The sequence below is a fragment of the Andrena cerasifolii genome, chromosome 15 (assembly GCF_050908995.1).
Source record: "Andrena cerasifolii isolate SP2316 chromosome 15, iyAndCera1_principal, whole genome shotgun sequence".
Taxonomy (NCBI): domain Eukaryota; kingdom Metazoa; phylum Arthropoda; class Insecta; order Hymenoptera; family Andrenidae; genus Andrena; species Andrena cerasifolii.
This window is the reverse complement of record NC_135132.1, coordinates 7,804,223-7,829,768: the sequence shown is the minus strand read 5'-3', so window position 1 is coordinate 7,829,768 and position 25,546 is coordinate 7,804,223. Positions and strand designations below refer to the sequence as shown.

The 25,546-nt window shown below is 45.3% G+C and overlaps 1 protein-coding gene across 2 annotated transcripts; it reads right to left on the bottom strand.

Annotated features, from left to right (window-relative positions):
• Window positions 1-395: 395 nt before the first annotated feature.
• On the bottom strand, window positions 396-18,588 carry LOC143376977 (muscle LIM protein Mlp84B). 2 transcript variants are annotated; one of them, XM_076827823.1, is made up of 9 exons: window positions 18,432-18,588; window positions 14,002-14,127; window positions 12,563-12,725; window positions 9,272-9,398; window positions 6,171-6,267; window positions 5,591-5,675; window positions 3,349-3,645; window positions 2,727-3,047; window positions 396-1,979 (listed from the first exon to the last, which is right to left on the bottom strand). In XM_076827823.1, the coding sequence occupies exons 2-9, from the start codon at window positions 14,114-14,116 to the stop codon at window positions 1,703-1,705; spliced, it is 1,482 nt and encodes a 493-aa protein (XP_076683938.1). In that variant the 5' UTR covers window positions 14,117-14,127; window positions 18,432-18,588; the 3' UTR covers window positions 396-1,702. The 2 variants fall into 2 exon arrangements, with proteins under 2 accessions (XP_076683938.1, XP_076683939.1); XM_076827824.1 differs by lacking the exons at window positions 396-1,979; window positions 2,727-3,047; window positions 3,349-3,645 and adding an exon at window positions 5,403-5,490.
• Between the last annotated feature and the right edge of the window lie 6,958 nt (window positions 18,589-25,546).

The following is a 25,546-nucleotide window of genomic DNA, read 5'->3' as shown; positions in this document are numbered from 1 at the left end:
GATTGGAGAGTTTTTCAGATAGTTTGAGGCTGTTTGAGAGAGTTTGAGGCTGTTTGAGAGAGTTTGAGGCTGTTTGAGAGAGTTTGAGGCAGTTTGAAATTAAAATAAGTTTAAAAGTCTTGAAGCCTCAATAATAAAATCGAATAATCTACTTATACTTACCTTATAGGAATCCTCGTACTCAAACCAGAAGAAACAAAAGCAAACCACTGGACATTCGAAACTGAAAAGCCCCTCCCGACCCTCCAAGGCTTCATAAAATTTGCAAGGTTATGGGAAACCGTTTAGAATCCCATCCCCAAGGATCGATGCATAAATCGTGGGAGGAGAATTGACGAGCGTTCGAGTCTTCAAGCAATCTCGTCGCGGGGGTGTCGAATGAACCAGCCAGCGTGTTATAAATCGAAAAATATTTATTTTACACAATGGTCGCTATGATTAATCGCTATTCTCGTGCATTCGTTGACCGTCTCACGGCATCTTCACGCGGCTAGTTAAAGATCGTTTGACCAAACAGAATCGTTACCACCTTTTGCTGGGGAAGCGGGGGTTGGCGCGCGGGGGAGACCACGGGGACCGGAAACGCTCGTGAACGGGGTCTGCTTTCCGGTCTTCGGAGGTCTATCACCAGCGTCTGAACGTTAATCGAATACCGCCCCTCGCGATATCTCAAGCTATTTTTGTAATGTAAATGCTACGGGCGTTGGCCCCGTCCCGAGGCTCCGCTCGACGATCACTTTTCCTTCGACGCGCCCTTGCGATCTGACAATTGGAATGTCGTGTGCCGTCGAAACGATGTTCCCCCCCGCTTCCCCTCACCCCCCTACCTTTCGCGAAACAGTTTCCCTCTTTCCATCCCCGCGGGGAGGGTGGGAAAACCCTCCACCGCCATCGTTTCTCCTTCTCTCGTTTCCCCCCGCGTTCTCGAAATATACATTTATTGAAAATAATCGTTCTTGTATTTCTGTGTGTGCGTGTCACTCATTTCCGTCCGTCACGAGTCGTTCCGTTAGCATCGTTGCTCCAGGTGTACGGATTTTCCTTTGTACTATGTCGTTCGCAACGACGCCGGTGGCTTCCTTTCCTGCGGAGGCGAACCGGCTGGCCGAAATCCACCTTGCAGGCCTTCGATCTGATTGCAGGGAGTCGATCCAGCCTGCGGTGATTCCCCAACACCGGTCAGCCTCCCGGGGAGAGGAAGCCGAGCGTCGCTCTCGACTGTTCGCCATACAAAAGTAATAAAAATTTGTTCGTCGACACGTATGCCTGTTCGATAATCGTGATCGGGTGTCTCGTTCGTTCGCCACGTCGTCGAAGGGATCGTCCAAGCGACCCCCGAAAGTCCGTCAACGATACGATAAAAACGTAGATGCAGTCTTCGTTACGGTCGAATCGGTTTGTGTATGCGCGTTCGCGGTCGTCAAACGATGTTTATTCCCTGTTTGGAGCAGCGTATTCTTCGTCATTTGTCGGAGTTAGTCGAGGAGTCAGGCGTCTATACATATACATACCTATACACGCGAACGAATAAAGCAGCACGAGCCACTCCGGCAGCTACTCTAGCTCCCTTCGTCGCGCGCGTTGTGTTCATTTATTTGCGTGTACGATTCTTGAATATAATTATATTTATATTTATATTTATATATATATATATATATATGTGACTGGTTCGAGCATGTCGTTAGGTTGTTGAAGGAGGGTTTTAGGCCATCGTCAGGGTGCCCGCGCCCATGCCGAAGCCAACGCCTTTGGGCCCGAAATTTCTGCCGTAGCAGCCGCGACAGTAGATGTCGCCGTCAGGGGCGTCGTTCAGATTCGTCGAGTCTAACGAACGGTGGCACGCGGCGCAGCTGAAGCAGCGCTTGTGCCATACGCGGTTCTTCGAGATCATCTGTTCCGCTGCGTAGACGGAGTAACCGCAACGCGCGCAGCCGTGGCCGTCGCTCCGCTTCTGGCCCACCTGGGGCTTGGAGTCGATGCTGCAATAGATCGTGCGTCATGAGAGATAATCATTGCAGCGGGTAGTTGGACGGTAGAAGGGATGGGTCCGTAGGTACTGTGGGTAGCTCTGGTTGGGTTGGTAGGACAGGTTAGGTTGACTGGATTTGGTAGAAGCTAGCAACAGTCCTTGGGATTATGAATTTTGAGAGTCCTGAGTTGGATTTAATTTTAAGATTTTAATCGGTAAAGGAAATCCAAAAGTGGGACTGAAGATTGGTCCCAAAGATTCTGTATGCATTAGTTCCTTTGGCTGAGGAGTTTGTTGGTAGAGTAGACTAGATTGATTAAATTTAGTGGAAAAATTTTGGAGGTCTGGGTTTGAAAGATTTCTGTTGATGCAAGGGACCCAAAAGTTTTTGGGACTGATCTCAAAGATTCTATATGCTTTAGTTCCTTGTTCTGAGGGGTTTGTTCGTAAAACAGACCAAATTGGTATAATTTGATAGAAGCCAGAAGAAATACACCTTGGGACTTTGAAGTTTTGGAGTTCTGGGCCTGAGAAATTTCAGTTGGCAAAAAGGGACCAATACTACGTTGGAGTGAAAAATGAGGGGATTGTTTTCAAGAATCTCAAAAGCAGCTTTCCAACCTGTACCATGAACTCCACTCAACTTCATAAAACCAAAGCCCCTCTTTTAAATCCTTAATTAGCAGTCCCTAAACTGGTTCCTCTACCAACTGGCAATTCCAGGCCCACAGTATGAAATTTTATCTCGTGAACTTACTACGAGGGACAGTGATCTCCATTCGTCGAGACCAGAGTCGGGGTGTGTCCGAATCCGAACCCTTTGGGCCCAAACAGCTTACTGTAGCAGGACCGACAGTGGATCTCCTTATCGGGCCCATCGCAGGCCAGCATGGAGTCCAATGGCCGGTGGCACTCGGCGCAGTTGAAGCATTTCTTGTGCCACATGGTGCCTTTGGCTAGCTGTTGCTCAGCAGCGAACACCATGCCACCGCAACGAGGGCAACCCTGGCCAGCTGGGGCCTTAATCGAGGTCGTGTCAGGATTATAGAAAGGTCGACTGGCCGAAATTTGTTCCTCCCTGAAAGAAACAGCACAATGCACACTCGGGATCTCTGGAACAATACTTTCAATAATTTTCTAGAAAATATCGACGTGAAAACGCGCCAAAATCAGGACACCAATCCCTCGGCGTGATAACACGCCAACGCCAGTCTAAGCGTTGAGGTAGTAGAATAAATGGTATAAGTCTTGACTAATTTTGTAGTTTTGCGATAATGTACTAAGAGTAGACCCCTTCAACCCTGCCTTTGCCTAGTCACCCCCAAACCACCCCCTTCTAGTAAAATAATCATACAAAAACAAAGAACAGAGTTACTCACGATAGGCCATCGGTCTGTAAGAATCCCGATCCGCATGCGAATCCGTATCCGTGCGGTCCCCACTTCTTCCCGTAGCAGGTCTTGCAGTAGACATCTTTGTCGGGCCCGTCGCATGCGATGATCGAGTCGAGAGTCTTGGTGCAGTCGTGGCACTTGAAGCACTTCCTGTGCCATTCGCGGTTCTTGGCCAGCACTTGTTCAGCAGCGAACACCACGCCGCCGCAACGCGGGCAGCCCTTGCCAGGTGGCGCCTTGATCGCGGCGGTGTCGATCACGGTGGTACGAGGGGCAGCATCGCTGCGCGCAGAAATCCCTCGATATATGCGCGTCCACGTTATCCCCGCCGTTTACGCTCGATTTTCTGGCCGCACGAATGACAGACTTTGAAGTTTTGAACCACCTCGAGAAGAATCTAAATTCTCAGGCGGTGGTGTATAATTGAACTGCTAAATTCCTCGAAGTGTACTCACTATGAATTTTCATTCGTGCGACAAGAGAGGGGCATTTGGGAATTCCCAAAGAAACGAATCCCATGCAAATGAGGGGTCGATCGATACCGATTGGTAATTAAAATGCAGAAATGGGTGGAAGTTTCACGCTTCGCTGGCTCCGCGAGGAACGCGGCAAAGGAATTTACAATTGGCATCGATTATTCTGCTCATTATTGCAGCGCTGAGCTTAATAATTCGTCCTCTGGCGGGTGCAAACTCTTGAATGGGTGGGAGAATAAAATATCAGGGGCGTGCTTTTATTTGAGTTAGAGGCGGGGTTGATGTATAAACTACAAATTTCTGTTAGGAACTCGTGGTTATAATAAACATATCCTAGCCATTCGTCAAAAGAATCGTTGAGTACAGAAGATACAGTGACTTGAAAATATTTCTGATAATTGTCTGTTACTTTGAGAGAAATGTGGTATTCGACAACGATTCAGTGGCTCAATGATAGATTGTGAGGGTGAGTAATAGCGCAAAGCGTTAAGGCGTCTATTCGTGTGTATGTATGTACACATATCCGTATTTGAAGAGACACATGCAAACGTTCGTTCATTCGCTCTTCCACTCGTGGGCCGGATTTCTTCAACTTGCACGTTAAATGGAGCTCACTTGACGTTCTTAAATGTTTTCGCAGCTTTATGATTATCTTAAAAGGGGATTGAACTCGTTGAGAAATTCGTTGCTATTGCAAATGAAAGATCCAAACGAGATTACTGTCTCGCATGCTACTTAATGCGAAAACGTGCTGGGAAATCGATTAGGATAAGATTTTATTGTCAAATTTCGAAATTGTCGGTTCAAGTCTTTGGTATAGTGGATTTATTTCGATGTACACCACTTATTATAAAATATTCGAAGAGCTTTTCAAGCCTACGAGAAAGAGTTATACTATGAAGAAACTATCCTAATTACGCCAACGAGACTTATTCATCCAGGGTGTCCAAAACGGGCGAGCCAAAGCATACAAATTCTTCATGTCAAGAGGAACCGAAAAGTCCTTTACGGTTTTTTAATCCGAAGCTCCGTTCTCGAGATACAAGCAACTGAAGTCTGGGCCCACTTTCGGCGCCATTTTTAAGTCCCAGCGCGCGCTTAAACTTCAACCGCTCGTATCTCGGAAACGAAGGGTCAGATTGAAAAACGGTAAAGGACTTTTCGATTCCCCTTGACGCAAACAATCATTACACCGCGCCAATTTCCCTAAATTTCAAAACACCCTATTTCCCGTCATCGGTGGAACACAGAATTGTAAAACTCCGAGGAAACAAGAAGCTACACTACAGGTAGACACAGATAAACAGAACGTCTCATATTAAATTTCACGCAACCCCTATCACCTTTGCATTACTTTCACCCTCCGCTGTCAAAGTCTTCCACTCCCCCTCGTACCCAAACTCCTCTGGTATGCAATTAGAGCCTCCATTTTCCGTGAGGATTAGTCGAAAGAAACAGGGCTGTCTCGAAATCGACGGGCACACGGGCAAACCCACACACACGCGCACACACACACAGAGTTGGCGAAAGTGGAATATAGCATAATTATGGGGGGGCGCGTACCCCTCGTCCTCAATATCGCACTGCAGCCCGATCCACATAACCCCAGCGTGGCCAATACCTCGCGGACCGAATTTCTTCGGATAGCAAGCTGTTAAGCAGACAAGCGCATCATATATAGTGAGAGTGTAGAAGCCGAGGCGGGATTTCTCTCGTGTGTTCCCGCCTCAGTCTCCGTTCTGAAAACCCACCCATTGGCGTAGCAGTCGCTCTGTAGGGCGCCGCCACCCTGGCCGTAGCCATAACCCTTCGGTCCGAATTTCTTTCCGTAGCATACTGCGGAGAACATCGGTTAAAGCTATTTGCTGTCTATTACTCGTTGGTAACCTGACTCCTCGGGAGCATAATGTGACCAAGCGCGATCGATTCAGGGAGATTGAATTGCTCTGTGGTTCACCACCCCCTCAGGGCTGTGATTGCTCCTTTGTCGAAGTGGAGTGCCACGCACGGAAAGCCTTTTTGATTGGCACTATGTAGTTGTTACACTTGTGCTTTTTAATTAATTTCATATTTTGGGGGTGGTATGTACAGTGCTGAAAATATTTTTTGCATCACTTGAATAAACATGTTGTCACTTATACTTCTCTTATTATTAGTATTAGGACGATATTATTGCAAAATTTATTTATCCAAACAATGTGTAACGAATCTTGAGCAAAATTACTTGGGTAAAGAGAGTGATGCAATAAATATTTCTAATACTTTTAGGTATTTTCATCGAGCACGCCCAGTGCATTATGCCCCCTTCTTATAATTGTGCCGCTTCCTTACCTTTGCAGTAGATGTCCTTGTCAGGACCTTCGCAGCAATTCACGGAATCTAATCTCTTGTTGCAGTTGGCACATTTAAAGCATTCCCTGTGCCATTGCTGCAGGGGACACAAAGGTTCGCGTGTTAGTCACTAAAAATCCTTGGAGAGATCAGTTTTACGGTTCTATTACACATGGTTATTCCCAGTTTACCATTACATCCTTGACAACAACTACTTAAACGCATATCTAATCTAAATTCGAAGTCCAAGTCGCAGCAACCATCTTATAATTTTTTAAATAACAATTTGTGAAGAATTTTGAAAAAATGGCGCGTCACTCGTTTCTACCCCTTTTCACATAAAAATTCTTCCATAATTAATAAAGAAGTTCACGATCAAATATTATGTCTTAAATGTTAAACAATCCCAGCTCTAAAATCGTCGAACAACCCATAATCCACCATCGTAATAGAACGAACACCTTTTGGGGACGAAAATGGTAACAAAGGTAGTATACTGTGTTGGGGGAGGAGCCTTCCCAGGCCAAGAAAAGGTGTTGAATGTCATCTTCGCGTTCTGAGGGGGCTTCCTTCGGTCTCGTCGACAAAAATATGCAAAACACTTTGCGCCAGTGTGTGTGAAAGAAGTTTGGATGAAATGGGTTCGCGAGTAACGAAGGACCATCACGAGAAAGACAGGCAGAACAGAGGGTACTGTGGGGCAACGAGTGGGGCACAATCCCGTTACACGTGGACGATATTCACGAACGAGCCACGCAAAAAAATGGCGGGGAAAAAACAGTAGACTGCTTGGACTGCAAAAATGATACCTCGACAATATATCTCGCGATCAGGACCATCGCAATGAAGCGTCGAGTCCAGAGACCGGTGACAGACTTTGCACTTGTAGCATGACTTATGGAAAGCCTAATCACAAGAAGCAGGAATAACCATGATGCGCCCGACGACAGGCGAATTGTTCTCAGGCAATCGATTCGATTGGGGGATCCTTGGTGCCGCGATAGGTTCTTCACAGTTCGTCGAACTTTAATATTGAAAACAAACTTGCTCGCCAACTCGAGGAGGGTTGTAATTTAATTTCGTCGCGTGTATCCCGTATTTATCGTCCTGAGGTGCCTCCAATTGGCATTAGCCCACGAATTTCGTGGTAAACAGGAATTTACAAGCAATTTGTAGCTCCTCCTGAACGTTCTTCTGAATATTTTCAGGTATGTTTACTTTGGGGCTGTATTATAAGGGGTGGATAATAATATCCGGCGTTGAGACTAAGGGGAAATGATTCTTCGTGGAAAAGTGAGTCGAAAGTGTAGAAAGAAGTTTTTGCCTACGACCTTTCGTTTTCGAGGAAATTCGGTTTGAATATTGCAGGGTGCCTGGGCTCGAGTACGTGGCTAAAGCCGCGATCCCACGTGTGCGCAGTGCGCTGCGCAGAGTACAGTCGAGCTTCCCAGACGTTGCTTTTAGAAACTAAAATATTTATTAGAGAATCACTGTGTTGCATCAATATAATTTCTGTTTATTATTAATTAACAGAACCTTTTTTAGACAAACCCCCGTTTTAGGTCGACAAAAATAGCCTTAAGCTTCTTCAGCTTTAATTTGCTCTAAGTTTCTTTTGCATCATCGCACACGTAGGAACGTGGCTTAATGTTGATTGAACCACAAATTACACCCCACCGTATATGCTTCATATTGCTCATCGTGAAAGTTACCTTCCTCGGTTATTTTGGCCACGTGAATAGACAAAGAGTGACAGCCGTAATTATAGCATTAACTAAGTATAATTTAGAAGAGTTCTAAGATCGCTAACAAAGAGACAGACCGATTTCAAGCAACGACAGTAACCAATTCTCTCTGCCAAAGATCACTTCACTCATTGTTATACTCTAGAGGAATTTGGCTCGTTGCACTGACAGTAGAATGCTCCGTCAATGGACGGACGTGGAGGTTCACGAGTGCAGGACTTTCAATTGTAAATCGGTTGAATGAAATAGTAAGAATACAACGTGAATTTATCAAAGTAACACATTCCATCTACCCTTGATCCCCCTTAATTTCCTCCTCGTTTAAATCAAAGACTCGGACTAGCCCAAAAAATTCTAAAATATGCTTCCTTAAAAATTCACGATGCTCAATACCCGAAGTTTACTCAAACCAAAATCCACCCTCATCTCCCCCTCCTCTCCACTAGGAGCTACACTTTAGCCAGCCCTCACACAAGCGACCAACAGCGCTATATCTGCTCCCGTCGACGGAACGACAGATTGGCAGCAGCCTGGGGAGGGCAATTAGCCTCCATCGGCCTAATCCACGTCGGAGTCTCTCGCTCCAAGTTATTTTCCAACATCGTGCGCGGAGAGAGTCAGCCAGTTGGTGGTCTGCCAAGCTCGACGGAGACAGGAAAAGCTTCTGGGCGAGCACCCAACGGCAACAAGCCGCGAACCCGCCGGAATCATCGCGCTGCCCCTGTTCCTCCTCTCGCCGTGCTTCTTTCCCCCTCATTGTTATGAAATTACGCGTTTCGTCATACGTTAAGATCGCGGAGGCACGTCGCGGTCCACGAGCCCCTGGCACCGTGTCAGCCGCCTGTGCGTTTAATTTTAGAGAGGCCGCGATCGATATCCCTCGATCGACAGCCACTCCTGACCATTTCACGTTGTGGGCGAGGATCCTACCAACGGTACCCCGTACCGCTCATGCTTCCTGGGGTCAGATAGATGAGCCAAATCAGCCACGAGTCGGTCGAGCCGCTGTTTCAGTGGGTTCGTGCCAAACGAAGCACCCCAGGTGAAGCGCCTATCCCTACTCCGGAGCGGTCAGGATTAGTCGTCTTTGAAGCAAGATTTAGAGGAGTCCTCTGGGTGTCCGAGCGGCAGCTACCGTCGATTAATAACGCCCGGAATTTCACGGGCTGTTTACAACCCCCCCGCCGATGGCGTGTCGAGTTTCGCCCGCGGAAATAAGACCGCCGCCGCCAGAAATAGCCCGGCCGGTGTCTGCCGGCCGCGTGATATAACCGGGTACGGTATCTCGCGGCACCAAGGTCGTTAAACTAGAGTCCTCGTGAGAAATGGCGACCGATTTTCAGGGAGGAGACTCACCCTTCCTCGGGCCAGCATCTGCTCCGCGGCGTACACGAAGCCTCCGCATCGGGGGCAGCCCTCTCCTTCCGGCGCCTTCGCGATGACGCGTGGTTCCAACACCGCGTTCGATCCTCGCGCGAGCTCCCTAGAAATTCGCCCGTTATAGTGATCCACTCCTCCTCTCCTCGCTGGAAAACGGTGATTCCCAAAGCGACGCGCAAAACTACCACCCCGGAGGACTCTCTCCCCTTGGGACCGTCGGAGCTTTCATTTCGTGCTACGGCGGATGCTCTCTAATGATCGCGAAACGAGCTGACGCTTGGTGAACGGGGGGGCGTTTGGCGCGAGGGGGTTGGGAACCACCTGGGGAGAAGCAAAATAGTCCAAAAACACCACGGCAAAAAAAAAAAGAAGAAGGCGCGTCGAACGGCGAGCCGCAGGCGCGCTCAGCGAATGGCGGTAGGCCGAACGCCCAGGACCCTCGGGCACTTCCACCCTCGCCGTTCGACGTCGAGAGAAGGTAGGAAAAAGAAAAACGATCGCCAGAAAATCGTTTGCAGAAGAACAACCTCAAAAAAAAAAATAAAAAAAATTAAGAGAAACTAGAAAGAGGTTAGAGTGTTAGGCGACGGGTTAGTAGTCGGTTAGTATCCCCTTTTCCCCTTTGCAGCCACGCAAGTGGCTTCCGCCGAGCCCCGAGAGGAGAGCCAAGAAGCGGATCGTGTGCGACAATAAATAAATAATACGTTTTACTCGGAGAAAAAAAGAAGTGGGAACAGAGAGAGAGACAGACAGAAAGAAAGAAAGAAAGAGAGAGATAGATAGAGTGGAACAGGTGGAAGAAAGATGTGAAAGAGAAAGAAAGTCGTGTCTAAAAAAAAAAGCAGAAAAAACAGGGGAGAGAGAACAGTAGCTGTTGAAAGGGTGGCGGGGTAGGGCGGGGGCGGGTATTCGAAAATGATCGTGGGCGCCAGCTGGAAGCACTACTGACGGTGTTTCCTTCGTCTCTACGCCTGGACGTGTGTCTCAGTGTGTGAAGCGCGCGCGCGCGCACTGTCGAAGCACCCATAGAGTTAACGTTGTTAGCAGGGTTACGGGGTTACGTGTTTCGAAACAAGGTACGAGAGGCCGTGCAGGTGTGCGGATCGAGAAACCGTAGAGATACAGAGGCAGTGACGGTGACAGAGAAAAAGTAAAGTAGTAAAAAAAAATCTGGAAAAGTAAGGGGAGGAAAAAAAAAATGAAACAGAAAACCAAAGTAAGCTCGTTCTCTTGTTCAATAACACGCGGACAGTGAGGCAGAAGAAAGAGATAGAGAGAGAGAGGCAGAGAGAGATAGAGAGAGAGAGAGAGAGATAGAGATGTCAGAGAGAAAGAGAGAGAGAGAGAGAGAGAGAGGTGGAATCTGACTCGGTGCTCACCATTTTCTTTGGTTACTCGCTACTTCCCTTTATCACGAGGGGTTGCGCACAGGCTCGTGATAAAGCGACAGCATATATTGTTCAATGGGCCTCCGGTTGGCTCGCACTCAGCGGGGCTGGCGGGGGTACGAGGGTGTTTGACTTTGTTTCTTTCTTTTCTTTTCTTTTTTTTTCTTGTACTTTCTTTCGATTCTTTCTTAGAGACAGAGAGATAGAGAGAGAGAGAGATAGGGGGTGCGGGCGGTTTTTGGGAGGCTCGAGGGGTGGGTATTATTCACGAGGACGTAACCTGGCGCTCGCGAGGCGAACTCGTGCGTTCACTCTCGCGTTTCCATCAACCCCTTGGCCGTGGTTAGTTTTCCCTCTTATTGGTTTTAGTCGTCGATGCCAGGTCCGACGGGGGTTCGTTATTTCTCTTTTCTTCTCTTTTTTTCGCTATTTTTTTCTTTTGGTTTTTTTTTTTTTTTTTTTAAAGGAGCTACACGTACATCTAAGTGGGTGTGTATCGTGCATGCACAGTGGGTCAAAAATGTTCCGGACAATTCCGAGGCACGATCAATTTATTCTCCTGAATCACTGTACCACAGTAACCGGTTGGTTCCGACGCGCCGAACAGAACCGCCCACCCACCCCGGATGACGGCAACATTTTTGTCCGACCGTCTATGCGAGAAAGTACGCCGCTGTATCGTCAATGAAGAACACCAGATTCTTCTGTTTTTTTTTTTCTTTCCCTTTTTTCGTCTTTTAATGGCACTTATTACAGATGGTACAAATGATTCTATAAACTAGAGTAATGTAGTAGTAAGTAGTAGTAGGTAGTAGTAATCGCATAAAAGAAACGAGAAAGGGTAGACACATATGCAATCGTAACAGTAGTTCGTAAACGGGCGCGCCGGGGCGCGCGGGAGTGAGAAAAGAAAAAAAAAAGTGGGGCAGGCCCGTGTGAGACAACAAGAAAACAAAACAAGAGGAACAGAACGAGAGAGATAAAAGAAGACAACTGTGTGTGTGTGTGAGAGAGAGAGAGAGAGAGAGATAGAGAGAGAAACAGGGGTTGAGGGGGTGGGTTGGGGGCAAAGATAAAACGTGACCAACGAACCAAAAAAGAAAAAAAAAAGAAGAGAAACAAGTAGAAGTAGAAGAAGAAGAATAGTCGACTAGATTAAACACAAGTTAATTAACATTATTATAACGTCGTCGTCGTCGTCGATGTTGCCATCACCATCGCCATCATCATCGCTGTTGGCGTCGATGGACGACGAGAGGATCGTGGAGCGGAGGACGGTGAGGGGCCTGGTAGGGGAGTGGGGGTGAGAGAAGTCACAAAAAGGAGGGCCAGACAAACGAGAGAAAATAAATCGGGGAGGGGAGTATCGAGAACGAGAAGCCGGCTCGCGGTGACGCGGAGCTCCGACAAGAGACAGAATTCTATGGGGTACAAACGAAAAGTAATGCCGGTCTTTATAGCGGTCGTTCGGAGGGTGTTTTTGGTGTCGTGAGGTACGGGGGTGGATTTACAGATCGGCGATGCTGTGTACACATATATATACGCAGACGCATGCTCTCGGTTCCTCGGGTTCTGATTGGGCTGCCGCTCCTTCCGATTACGTTCCTCAGGATACGGTATATCCGTACCCAAGAAGAGGATTCGTGCTGTTGGATCTTAGGCTGGCTCGATGTGGTTCGATCCGAATTACTAGTTTCGGTTCGCACGGCCCGCAACGGCCCATTCATTACGGGGACAGGTGGTCACAAACGAACTGGAGAGAATTCCTTTTCTTTTTCCTTTTTGTTACGGGGAGGGGTGGGGGGTGGGGTTGGACACAGGGGCTAGGGGGTGGTGGTACAGAGAGGGGGGAGGGTCGGACGACGTCAGGTGCACTCACTCGCTACTCTTCAAGTGCTCGCCCTGATCCATGGACAGGCAACCAGCGCCTCCACCGAAGCCGTATCCTTTAGGGCCGAACTTGCGACCGTGGCACATTTTGCAAAATAGTTCACCCTCGTGCTCGGTGCAGTTTGTCGAGTCGAGCAGTTTGCCGCAGAGACCTGGAACACAGACACCGTTCGTTGGCTACGGCATTCTGGGCACCGTTGGGTCCGAGCTCGGGGACCGTTTTTTTTTTTAAAAAAAGGCCCTTCGTGGGCTTATCTTTGTGGATGCGGAGATTACTTTGAAGCTTTAGAATTAGTGCCAGCGGTGTTGACGTTTCTACCGCGCGAGTTTTCGAGAAATCGGGAAAAACGCTCCCGGCACCTTGGTCCGGTGGCCTTTCTAGCGGTTAAAGTCCCCAGACAGTGCATATCTTTTTTCCTCCTCGTGTACTCTAGATTCTCTCGCGCAACCTATCCTTATCAATTTTAATGTTAATAATAAATTTATTATTAATAAAAAAATTAAATAAATTTTTTTTTTTTCACAAAACCAATTCCGACAAATACAAAAATGCGTCCAGGCACATTGGTTCGGTAGCTCCCCATAAACTTCCCTAAGACCCCAGTCACGTTATTTCTCAAATTCCCTTTATATACTCCCACCGTGCAACAAATTAGGGAACGTTTAACTTTTAGAAAACGTCCAAACATCGACGTAACCACCGTTCCTCGCGTCAGCCTCGACGAAACTGAAACACTGGCCCGCTATTCTCGATTCACGCGAATCCGTCTTTCGCTTACACGTCGCTGCTCCCTCGGCGAATTGACAATGCCGCGAATAGCGATCATTTTTTATTCAAAATTCGGGCCGCTGGCAACGGGCGCGCACACTTTTGAAAATACCACCGTGCGGGCGATATTAATCGCACGAATTATCCATGCAGCTTATTTCCGGGCGGGTCCTCGGCGCGAAAGTGTGTACTCGGTGGTTCGGAAGGGGTGGCGTCCTATTTCGGGGGATGATAGCAAAGTAGGAATTTTTGTAAAACCGTCGACGCGGGTCGTTGCACCTTCGCGCTGGGTGGTCCCAATTGATTTCTGGCTGGCACGCAAAACTAATTAAGGCCAAGACAAACCCATCCGGGACGGGCATAAACCTTATTTATAGAGGCGTCTAAATTTAAAAAGCCCGATGGTGTTTTGCGCAACGCACGCGCCCCGACAACTCGTCGACGGATACCGTGTTATTTTCTTCGCCTTTGCGAACTGATAATTATTTAGTTGCCTAGCCAGTAGGCCCAAGGATTTCACTTGTGACGTTCGAGAATTAAAAATCGACGAAGCGAGTTCGTCAGAATTTTTTTTAATAGACAAATTTGTTAGGGATCCACTTCTGATGGTATTTAAATATTTTGTTAAAGTGATCCGAGGTGTTGGCTTGGACACTTACCGCACTTGAAGCACATCTTGTGCCATTTCAGGCCTCCGGCAACTCGTTCTTCCGCGGCGTACACGGATTTGCCGCATTTGGGACACTTGGGGTGTTCTACTGGTTTGAAAGGCATTTTTGTTTATACTGGAAAAGAGAAAGAACATGCGTCACTGTCGGAACTATCAAAGATCTGAGAAATATCTGAGGTAGAATAAATAATTTCCCCTCTAGCCGGTTGCTTGTGATATCGTCACAAAATTGTAAAGTGGGTAGTCAAGCGCGAATGGAAATTGTTCCGCGCTCAAAAATGGACCGAAAATGTGGAATAAAGTTTTCCCGTACGACCCTTTGTTTCGGAGGAAATCGAGTTTGAAAAACGGGCGCAGCAGGTCCGGTTGGAATTCGAAATTTATTTTAATAAATTTCGAAGTACTATTTTAATCTAATTAAGTCGCCATATTTTGTATTTAAAAGCAGTAGAAGCGCGTGGAGAAATGAATTGAATCGATATAGAGCGCATTGATTGAGAATATACGCCGCGCATATTTTTCAAAGTTTTTTTTTCTCCAAAACTAAGCGTCGTAGAAAAAAATTGCATTTCACGTTTTCGATGTAATTTATCTTTTTCTACAAGCATGAGCTATTTTTCCGAAGCCAATCGCGTTATTTATTTAATACAGACGGATTTTCAGTTAATTACAATTAAGGGGATACTTCGGAAAGCTGATTTTGCATTTCATTCTTGGCGCAGTTTAACCCCAGTGAGAAATTGGTGTTTTATTTGTTTTGAAACGATCCTTCGCGAATGTCCGAGGCCCAGAACAAACGATCTGTTGAAAATACGCGAGGCCATCGCTGGAATAGCAGCGCGTCTTGCGGTTACTTAACCGTCTGCTGACTAAAACCTAAAGAATTCGTGGTTTCCCACTTGCCGTCGACAACCGTGACTATTTTCGCAATCGGACCTCGGTGCTTGGCCAAGGAACTCCAGAAAGTTCTGAAGATCAACGAGAAAAAGTATAAAAATTTTATAAAAAAAAATTACGCGTCCATTTGTTTCTACTTTCGAAAATTCGAAAAGCCGAATTTTTAGAAATATCTCATTTTGGAAAATGGAGGATTATTATGCATTTTTTTATTCGAAATTTAAGTAAATTAATTTACAGATAGGGAATGAGAGAAATGATTCGTAAAATATTTATTAAGAATTCATTTTTAAGCTGAGAGTATTTTTGAGAATTTTTTATTCGCTAGTTTGTGGGCAACGGGGAATTTCTAAGGGGTTACGGGGAGAAAAGAATGTTAACGTCGGCAAATCGGCTTGCGATTACCTAACTTCTCCCGAGGAACGTAAACAGTTTCAGTCTTCTACTCTTGGTGAAGGAGTCTATTTTTGTGGCCAGTCTGTGTCTCAGCTTGTATTTAGGCAGAAATACTTGGAAACAGGAGAAGAAGACGAAGAAGAAGAAAGTCGATGAGAAGCAGAAAAATGGAACATCGAATCTAGAAGAGATCTAGGAATTTTCCTCTGAATTGCACTTAAATTTTTCGTTCAACAATGATAGCGTAACGTTAACGAAATGATAAAGATTTTAGAAACTCTGGTAGAACCTTAAGGTCAGCCCAGACCGATTTTCAAAGATCCATGAATAATTATCCTTTAGGTGGGTGATAATATTAGTCGTCGTAGTGACAGAAAGGGCATAAAATATTCCGAAAATCGTGGGAGTTAAAATTTTCATCCCCCATAATTCTTTGAGTGTCTTGCCTGAATGAAATGAATGAATGAATGAATGATATTACTGTAGAATAAAGTGGTATAAAATCGTTAAAACTCCACGAGACCTGCAAACACAGTAGTCTTGTGAAAGGGTAGAACAAGATTGAGGGTTTAGTCACGTGACTGGTGAAATTGAAAGTAGTGGGGATCACAAAAAGAATTTTAGAGCTAGAGAATTTTTGTGAAGTAATGGTAAAGAATTAACGCTGAGTGCAGAAACAGTAATGGCGATAGGGTTACTCTAAGAATTTTATAGTCTAATCACAAAGGGTTCTGCGGAATCACAGTTTCTGTGTGAAGTATTAGAAAAAGGTGGAGTTGGGTTTAGTATTGTATAGCGCTCAGAACAGGGTGGCTCTAGATTCCCTTATCTGATCACAAAAACTACTCTAGAGTCATTATCCCACCACAAATTACAGAAAACTTAAAATTCAAAGCTAATATAGCAATCACAACAGGATGACTCTATCCTCCCTCCACCACAATCCCATCACAAAAACTATCTTACTCTCATTATCCCACAAAATATTATCAAAACACGCTACGCATCCTGCGAAATATTTAAAGTTTGGATGAAATATAGCAATCACAACAGTGTGACTCTACCCCCATCACAAAAACTACCTTACTCTCATTATCCCACAAAATATTATCAAAATACACTACAAAAAGATTAAAATCTGGAGCAAATATAGCAATCACAACAGAGTGACTCTAACCCATCCCTCAATCCCATCACAAAAACTACCGTACTCTCATTATCCCACAAAATATTATCAAAATACACTACGAGCCCTATAAAATATTTAACATTTGGACAAAATATAGCAATCACAACAGAGTGACTCTAACTTATCCCTCAATCCCATCACAAGAACTACCCTACTCTCATTATCCCACAAAATATTATCAAAGTACACTACGAGCCGTATAAAATATTTAAAATTTCGACCAAATATAGCAATCACAACAGAGTGACTCTACCCCAGTCACAAAAACTACCCTACTCTCATTATCCCACAAAGTGTTATCCAAATACACTACAAAAAAAATAAAATTTGGAGAAAATATAGCGATCACAACAGAGTGACTCTAAACCCTCCCAATCCCATCACAAAAACTGCTCTAGAGCCACCGCCTTCCCCAAAAATTAAATAAATCACAATAGGCCGGCTCTAAAAGTCCCCGAATCTCATCGTAAAATGTGCTCCAGGTACAAAGTGATTCCGCCAGGTGTCGGAGAAAAAGTTGAAGTCCAGGAACAAGTAAGTTTTGGTTACCGGCCGCTGCGGCAAGTGGAGTAGCAACACAGTATTTTAGTAGAGACGCTAGTGTTACCACGAGGGAGTAGCAAGAGAGACGGAGGATTCTATATCCGTGCAGACGCGAGCCGGCTCGCGAAGCCGTATTAGGGAAGGTGCTAGATTCTCGACAACTCGGACGCCATTACCCCTACCTACGACACCTGCACATCCTCGTGTCTTTTCCATAGAGTCGATGCGATAGATTCGAACCAAAAAGAAAACATTCGCTTCCTACTTGACTTCTGATTTCGAAGAAGTCGACGGCAGCGACAAAATACCCGAAGCTTTCCAAACTCTTCGAAAAATGTTCTTTGAGAATCTGTGCAAAATTCGAGGGATGATTTCTGATTAATCTGATTTATTAATAGTCTTTGGCTGTCCAGACCTAGCTCGCCACTGATTTTTTAATTCATGACTTAATGAATTGACGTTCTTGAAATATTCTTAATTATTTTTCTGTTAATTTTGTTTCCGATAAGGGTGCGAAATTTAAACTTCTCCGAATTTAATTTAGGTTTTCAGTCTCTGTAAGCAGAAAGCTTCTCGAAGTGCAACAGATATTCTCTAGCGTTTGTGTTTGCTCGTATCTCCGCTATTACATCATAACACTCTGAGGGAGTGGTGCCACCCCCGTGTATACTAAATCTGGTCCATCTCAAATTTCATGGAATTCCACGTGAATTTAACTGAACAGACCACCTGGCTCTGTTCTTCGAGGCGAGGATTAAACGTAGCCCCCGGTACAGGTGGGCTTCCCCTCGAAATACTTCAAGACTTCCACCCCTGGTCGATTAACTCAAAAGTGTGACCTTTCCAACGACCACACTTGCAAAATTCGTATTCTATACTAAAACCCCTTAAAGTCTCCAAACAATTCCACGAAACAAACCACCTATCAAAAATCAACCCTTTAATCCCTCACCACTAGCACGAAGCCATTAAATCAGTGTAAAAAAGGGGAACCAATTAAAAAAAAAACTCTCATGAATCACGGAATAGGAAGAGCCAAGGAAAGCCTCAGAAACAGTAGCTTACTCCAAAGCATAGTTAAGTGCATTCCTCAAAATCGGTCCCCAGCCTACTGAAGGCCCAAAAACTGGGTTCCACTTTCCCATCCCTCGCTCACGCACCAGTGGCATACAAGAAATCTACAGAATCTCCCAGAAGAAGCGGAAACTTTTTGCTACTAGACCCAGCACTCCCATAGTCCTCCTCAATCCTCCGAAATTCTACCATCGAGGGCCTCCAATCCCAGGGCCAGCCAAATAACATGGCAAACGTCCTGGCCCATGTGTCGCGCGAATGTAACGATCCTTCGGGAGCAGCCGATCCTCCGTTATCACTGTCTGTCTGGGCGTACTCACCACCGTTATCGCTCGACGGTCACTCAAGAATGGAAACTCGGGGAGGAGGCAGGCGTCAGGCTTAGAAACACCAAGAAGCACTCTACACCGCACTAATACTGGATTCGAATGGCTGTTCTCGCGTCGTGGCCGTCCTAGTCATAGCCAGGGGTTTGCACACGGCACGTGTGCATCGGAACGTCAGTGCTGTTGACGACAGCGTCGCGGCGTCGCAGAGGGAGTGCTAGCCGCCTTCCACCAGCGGGGGTGTTACACTATACCCCGGGTAACGAGCCTCGAGCGGCTACGTGGCTGGCAAAGTCGATCCTCGATGGAAAAGCTCCGCTCCCATGGCACCAACATGGGCACCGTGGACTCGGGTGGAATTTTCGGTAGTGGGGTGCGGTAGACGGTGTCTTGGACACCCTTCGGGGGTGGGTGAGATTTTTGGTAGGTGGTTTTGGGTGCTTCGAGTGGAGGGGTGGTGGGTTCGAGGGTTTTTCATGCGGAAAATTTAAATTTGAAAATTGTGATTGTGATGGGTTTTAGTTGTATTCTGGGGATGCAGGGTAGGGGGTAGTTTGCAGACTTGTGGAAGGAGTTTCGTGTTATTTTACTTTGAATTTTTTCTGCTTTTTGAACCTCTTATTTGAAGGGGATTTACACTGTTGGTTTTAATATTTCTGTGTGAAGATTCATTTGGAGGACCAGGGTTTTTTTATGATTAATTGTGGGGGATGGTTTTGGTTTTAACATGGGCATCGCACTGGTTTATAATCATAAATTGGTCACAGGGTACACTGTACCCCGCCGTTATTTTTTGATTTACCAATTTCGTATTTTTGAATCTTTTAACTTTTCTAATAGTCTTTTTCTAGAAGTGTAAATTTTTATATGATAAAATTTGTAGTAAAAAATGAGCGATTTTCCACGGTTGGGGGAAAAAGCGATTTTTAATATTTTTTGCGATAATTTCCCTTTGGAAGTCGTAAAGGTTTTTTAACTCGAAAATTGCTCTTGGGGTAAGATACACCCTGTGTAACCACGAAGGGTTAAAAAGGGCTGAAAATTGCGAATTTTTGTGAGAATATGTTCTGGATTCGTAGATTCAAGAATTTTTCAACGAGAATCTGGGAAATTTAAAACTATCTAATAATTCTCTCATAATCCTAGAAACGGTCTTCTAAAAAATGCCAAAAAATATACAATGAGACTTCGAAGCTGAATTTTTAAAGAAGCAATTTTACCAATGCAATGAACGAGAGATCGTGAAAAATTGGCGTATAAAATTCAAAATGAGAAGTAGAAAACGTGGAGAAAATAGTTGGGTAACTTTAATCGCCACTTTTGTCGGCAGCGTGTGAAGTTATTTATAAATCATCGAATTCCACAGTTTCGCAGAAGAGTTTAAAAAACTTTGGTCCACAAATAAACAATTTCGAAAAAAAAAAATAAAAATGAAAGAAATTAATAGACTGTATAAACGCCCAGGAGCTAAAACATACAGTAATCTGTTAAATTGCGAATTTTCCATTCGCGTTTCAACGAAATAGTTGAATCGATGGCCCTTTTGTTTCGCCCTTAATGGTCCTGGCCGAGCTCTGCCGATACTGCCGTGAATCATAATTGTATCGCAGCGGCACTGTGGCTTTCGTTTGCGCATTATTGTGCTACAGAGGTAAATGTGTTTTCTGAGCGATGAACCAGCCGAAGACAACACAGAAATAAATTTATTACTCATACATTTTGGACCGGCTCCCGAGGCTTAATGGCGATGCCGAGAAACGGCAACACGATACCATAATAATTTTAAGATTAACACCCTCACCGCGTTACCTCACTTCCTCAACGTGGACACCCTTAGAAAGATCAGTGACAACTCCTGAAATCGGGAGCATATAGGTACCCCAAAAATGGACTCCACGATACAATTAATTGACGAATTTCATGACAGAAAGTTGCTGAAATTTTTATAAAAAAAAATATTAAATGGATGGTTATACTGTAAATGTTAGTTTAACAGTTAGATATCTAAGTCGTGATTGGCTTGAGATCGTTGGTGTGGGTGTAGATGATTTTTAAGGGCGAAGCACCGTCGCCATTTTGGTCGCCGTTGGTGTGGTCGAAGGAAGAGGGGTGGACGGTGGATCGACAGGGCTCCGAATTCGAACCGTGGTTCCAGGTTATTTCGATCCGAATTGGGGTAGAGATGCGCAAGGATCGAATTCCGTTTCTTTCGTTAGACGGCTGTAGGAGGCACGAAAGAAGGGGCGGTCTTCCGAAAAGCCGGTCGTTACTAACGGGCATAAGCGAGTGAGAGCCGTGGCCCACGGCTGTGGGAACACACTCATCTGCTATTAATAGAATCTTGCTCAAATTTCTATTTTTAGAAGGGCTTACACGCGTGCACGTGGCTTTATGTAAAAAGCTCCTAGTATATGATTGTGCACGCCCACGCGGATGCTGCAAGGAGAGATCGCTGGCGGAGATAAGCCATTGTAGTGGAGTTGCTTCCTGGAGCTTTTGTCTTTGAGAAAGTGGAAACATTGGGGGTTTTAAGGCGGGAAAGGTGTTTTGTGTAGATGGAGAAATTTGATTTTTGGGGGGAAAGAAGGATATGGAGTTGCTTTTTTGTTTAACGGATTTTTATGGTAATTTGGTTTGAGGAGATCTGGGATGAAGAGGGTTTGTAGTTTAGGAGGACGCTGGTTAAAGAAGAACTTGGGCTGGAAGGACCTTAGTTTAGGAGGATCATAGATTAGGAAAAGTTTAGCTTGGGAAAATGTAAAGTTAGGGAGACCTAAACTTATCCAGGCCTTAGTTGAGGAAAACTTAAACTTAGGGAAATCTTAGCTAAGGAAAACCTTACCTGAGAAAAACATGAACTTAGGAAAATATCTTAGGGAAACCCCAATTTAGGAAACTTAAACTTTGGAAAACCTTATCTTAAGAAAACATAAACTTAGGAAAAATTAAACTTGGGGAAACCTTAGCTTAGGAAAACCTTAAATTAGGAAAAACTTAACTTAGGCAAACATTAGTATGTGAAGCCCTAAACTTAGGAAGATCTTAGCTTAGGAAAACTTTACCTTAGAAAAAACTAAGTTTTGGAAAATCCTTAGCTTAGGAAAACCTAAACTTAGGGAAAGCTTATCTTATGAAAACTTAAACTTAGGAAAACCTAAACTTGGGAGGACCTTATCTTTGGAAAACTTAAACTTAGGAAAACCTAAACTTGGGAAGACCTTAGGAAAACTTAAACTTAGGAAAACCTAAACTTGGGAAGACCTTATCTTATCAAAACTTAAACTTAGGAAAACCTAAACTTGGGAAGACCTTATCTTATGAAAACTTAAACTGAGGAAAACCTAAACTTGGGAAGACCTTATCTTAGAAAAATCTTAGCTTAGGAAAACCTTACCTTAGGCAGATCTAAACTTAGGAATACCATATTTTAAAAAGAGCTTGGTTTAGAAGGACCTTACTCGAGGAGGACTTTATGCTGGGACCTAACTTAATTAAGAGGGACATACATATCCCTCCACCAGAATTAGAACTGCACACGTTAAATTGAATATCTCCACTGATTTACATAGACTTTACAAGTTTCATCGGAATTCTCTTTTTAAAATTGCTCTTTCTGTGTATCTCACTCAACAGCTGGCTCTCCGCTTAATGGACCCGTTACTTTAAACAGAGATACCTGTTCGTCAGAGCTGAAGCTAGCTGAGTGCTACTGATACGTCAGATGTAACTTCTCTATCCATTCACATTCAATCTTAAATCATCTAAGAATTCTCTCGTCGCATTAAAATATCTTTTTCCAACTTGATCAGGATTACACTCTTTCCCCCGATATAGGCATCGCTGGGGCAGAAATTCATCAGCTCCAAAACTGAACCACCACTAATCCCAGGTCAAACTCAATTTCCCTTCCACGCCAAATGCAGAATTCCTCCAAATCTTTTTCCACTAAATTAAACCCCCTTCTATTCACCCCTCTCCAGGACTTACTCCCCCCAACTATGCCTCTCTTTTCTCACGTGCGCCAGGCAAGTCTAGGGTCAACGAACCCGAATAAAAAGAACAAAAATTCCCCCTTCGGAAGCGGAGCATTACAACCACCAGCCATTACAAACGAAATCTACCATCACATGCTATTTCCACCCCCTTGAAACGTTATTGTAAAACATATTATTAGAAGATTATTCGAAGCGAAGTGGGGGGGCCACGTGACGCGTGAGCGCGGAGCATTATCGCCGTGATTGACACCAGGATCCAATTACGTTCCGGAGAATGGGCTGCCGGTTCGATCGCGATGGAAATATTCGCGTCGAAAGTAACGGAAGTCGTCGTGAAGCGGAAACGTTTAAAAATTCAGGGGATCGCGAAAAGCAGCCGCTTTATTTATATTCAACATGGAGGTGCAACGATCTCTACGCTGATCCGCTGTGCAACTCAGATCCCTCCGCGGTTCCTCCACGATCCTCGCGTTCCTCCACGCGAAGACTCCGAAAATCCAAAACGAAAAAAATAGAAACCTGCAAATTTAACGAGACAAGTTTGAACTTCCATTCTAGAATGTCCCTAGGGATTTTTATCCAAATGGACTTGTGAAATTGCTGGAATACTCTGGGGTAAATCTGATGGTGGATTTCGAGAGAAAAATTTATCGTGGAAATTATTATTTTTTTAATTAATTCGTAGACGACGATTGATTTTTGAAGGATGGATGAATGGGATTTTGCGACTGCCCCGGGGGAATCTTCAGCGTTGAAATTAAGCTGATAGCACGGGGATAGGTGGCACGGCACAGAAAGCAGGGGGAGAGTGCTATTAGTAGCCGTTAGATTGAGTTTGTGCAGTGCATAATGCAGAAATTCTTGACTCGTTCCACTTGACCGTCTCTCCTTCACTCCCCTTCGCAGCCTGAAATTATTTCCGTCCTGCCGCGGGTGTTACATGATCGCGGAAGAAACTCTGCGCACTACCCTCTTCGGGTAATCCCTTGAAAGCACCAGCTCGGTCCTCCTGTTCCATAAATTCCGAGCACCTTTCGATCAGCACTTCTGCTGCCTACAGCCGCCGTCTTTCCAGCGATACTCTCGGGAACCTCCAGCACGCCGGACAGAAAGACATTCCCCCGGAAAATAATCGTTTCCCCCCCGAGAGGTGCAGAGCAACGTCCCTGAGAACCGTTGGCCGGTCCCATCGTAGGGTTGTACTACTTAAAAATAAGCTGTCAGGACGTCTGTTTACAAACACGATGAAGGTGAATGAAAAACAGCGATTAAGTTCGTTGTTAATGTTCTTCGCGCCCTCCCTCTCGGGTTGAGGACGCCTGGTGGGGTTCCGCCTTTAAAAGGGGGGGGAGAGGGTGGGTGAGATTTTGCCAGGCGAGCGAGGCATTTCCTCTTGGTCGCGGCGAGGCTGAGCATCGGTGCTCAGGGAAGCAGATATAAGTATAGCGAGAGGACGGCCTAGTTGCCATCGCGGCCATCCGAGATATTAGAATAAGCCCACGCGCGTAATACAATCCCGTTGGTAAGGTAACCAAATTTAGCATGTGACTTAGCAGACGCCCTCGAGACACTTGCACGCCCGGTGACTCAGCCCGAACCACGGGGAACGGGGAATCGAAGGAAAAACGATTGAAGAGGGTGAGAAACGTTGGGAGGGGGTTTGGGTCTGGGGGGGAGGTGTGAATTAGAGTAGTGGTCTGTTTCTTGGTATGGGGTATTTTAGTTTGTTCTTATGGTTTGTGGTTTCTTTTGGAGGTTAGGTCTGTTTAGGTTGAGTCGGGGAGGGATTAAGGTTGACTCGGGTTATGCTTCACTTGGGTTGGAGGTCAGGTGTCTTTGTCGATTATCATGGGTTTGGGAATGTGTTAGAGGTTAGGTCTGGGTTCGATGTAAATTGGAGGTTAGAGTTGTTTAGGGGGGCCTTAAGGTAGTGGGATCGTTATTTTGGAGGATTTTAGGTGAGGGAGCTTTGAGTTAGGAGGACTTTATGTTAGGATGGCATTAGATTAGGGAGGCCTGGGATTAGGGGAACCCTTGTGGAGGAGGACCCTGGGTGAGAGCAACCCTAGTTGAGAAGAATCTTATTTGGGGGCCTACTTGTGAAAATTTTTGTTTAAGGAAGACCCTAGTTGAGAAGATCTGAGTGTGGGAGGACCTAGGTTGAGGAGGAATCTAGTTAAGAAAAGCCTTGGTTAAGGAAGACCCTAGTTGAGAAGAACCTAGTGGAGAAGAAGCCTAGTTGAGAAAAAAACCCAGTTGAGGGGAACCTTACTTTAGTGGAAACCTAGTGGAGAGAAGAGGAACCTCAGTCGAGGAGTACCCTAGTGGAGAAAAACCTAGTGGAGAAGAAGCCTAGTTGAGAAAAAACCCAGTTGAGGGGAGCCTTACTTTAGTGGAACCCTAGTGGAGAGAAGAGGAACCTCAGTCGAGGAGTACCCTAATTGAGAAGAACCCTAGTGGAGAAAAACCTAGTGGAGGAGAAGCCTAGTTGAGAAAAAATCCAGTTGAGGGGAACCTTACTTTAGTGGAACCCTAGTGGAGAGAATAGGAACCTCAATCGAGGAGTACCCTAGTTGAGAAGAACCCTAGTGGAGAGGAACCCCAGTTGAGAAGAACCATAGTTCAGTAAACCCCTAATTGAGGAGAACCCTAGTTGAGGAGACCCTAGTTGAGAAGAAGCCTAGTGAAGATAAACCCTAGTTGAGAATTAACCCTAGTGAAGATGAACCCTAGTTGAGAAGGACCCTATTGGGAATGAAAACTAGTTGAGGAAAACTCTAGTTGAGAAGAACTGTGGTGGAGAAAGGCCCTAGTTGAGAAGACCCCTCGTTTAGGCGAATCCTAATTCGGGAGGACCCTATTCGAAAAGAGCCTCATTCGCGGAGCACCTTAGCTCAGAAAGACCATAAGTGGTAGCAGCCATTCACTTTGTGGTCACCCGCCGCCTATAAATGATCTCGTGATTAATGCCATGGTTTTACTTAAGTGAACGACCTACTTATAAAATGTAGCAGTTTGGCACCAGCGCAATGGCTCTATCGAGTTCTCAATTGAGAGAGATTAATTAAGAAGACTTCAGAGCGGTGCTAACGATCCGCCACTCTAGGAAACATT

What these genes read in the sequence shown, in the direction of transcription:
- LOC143376977 (XM_076827823.1), bottom strand. Translation starts at nt 14,116, where the DNA reads ATGCCTTTCAAACCAGTAGAACACCCCAAGTGTCCCAAATGCGGCAAA. An exon ending in GAGCACTTGAAGAGTAGCGA is followed by an intron (nt 9,399 to 12,562) that starts GTGAGTGCACCT and finishes GCGAATTTCTAG; the next exon opens with GGAGCTCGCGCGAGGATCGA. An exon ending in CAAGGACATCTACTGCAAAG is followed by an intron (nt 5,676 to 6,170) that starts GTAAGGAAGCGG and finishes TGTTCTCCGCAG; the next exon opens with TATGCTACGGAAAGAAATTC.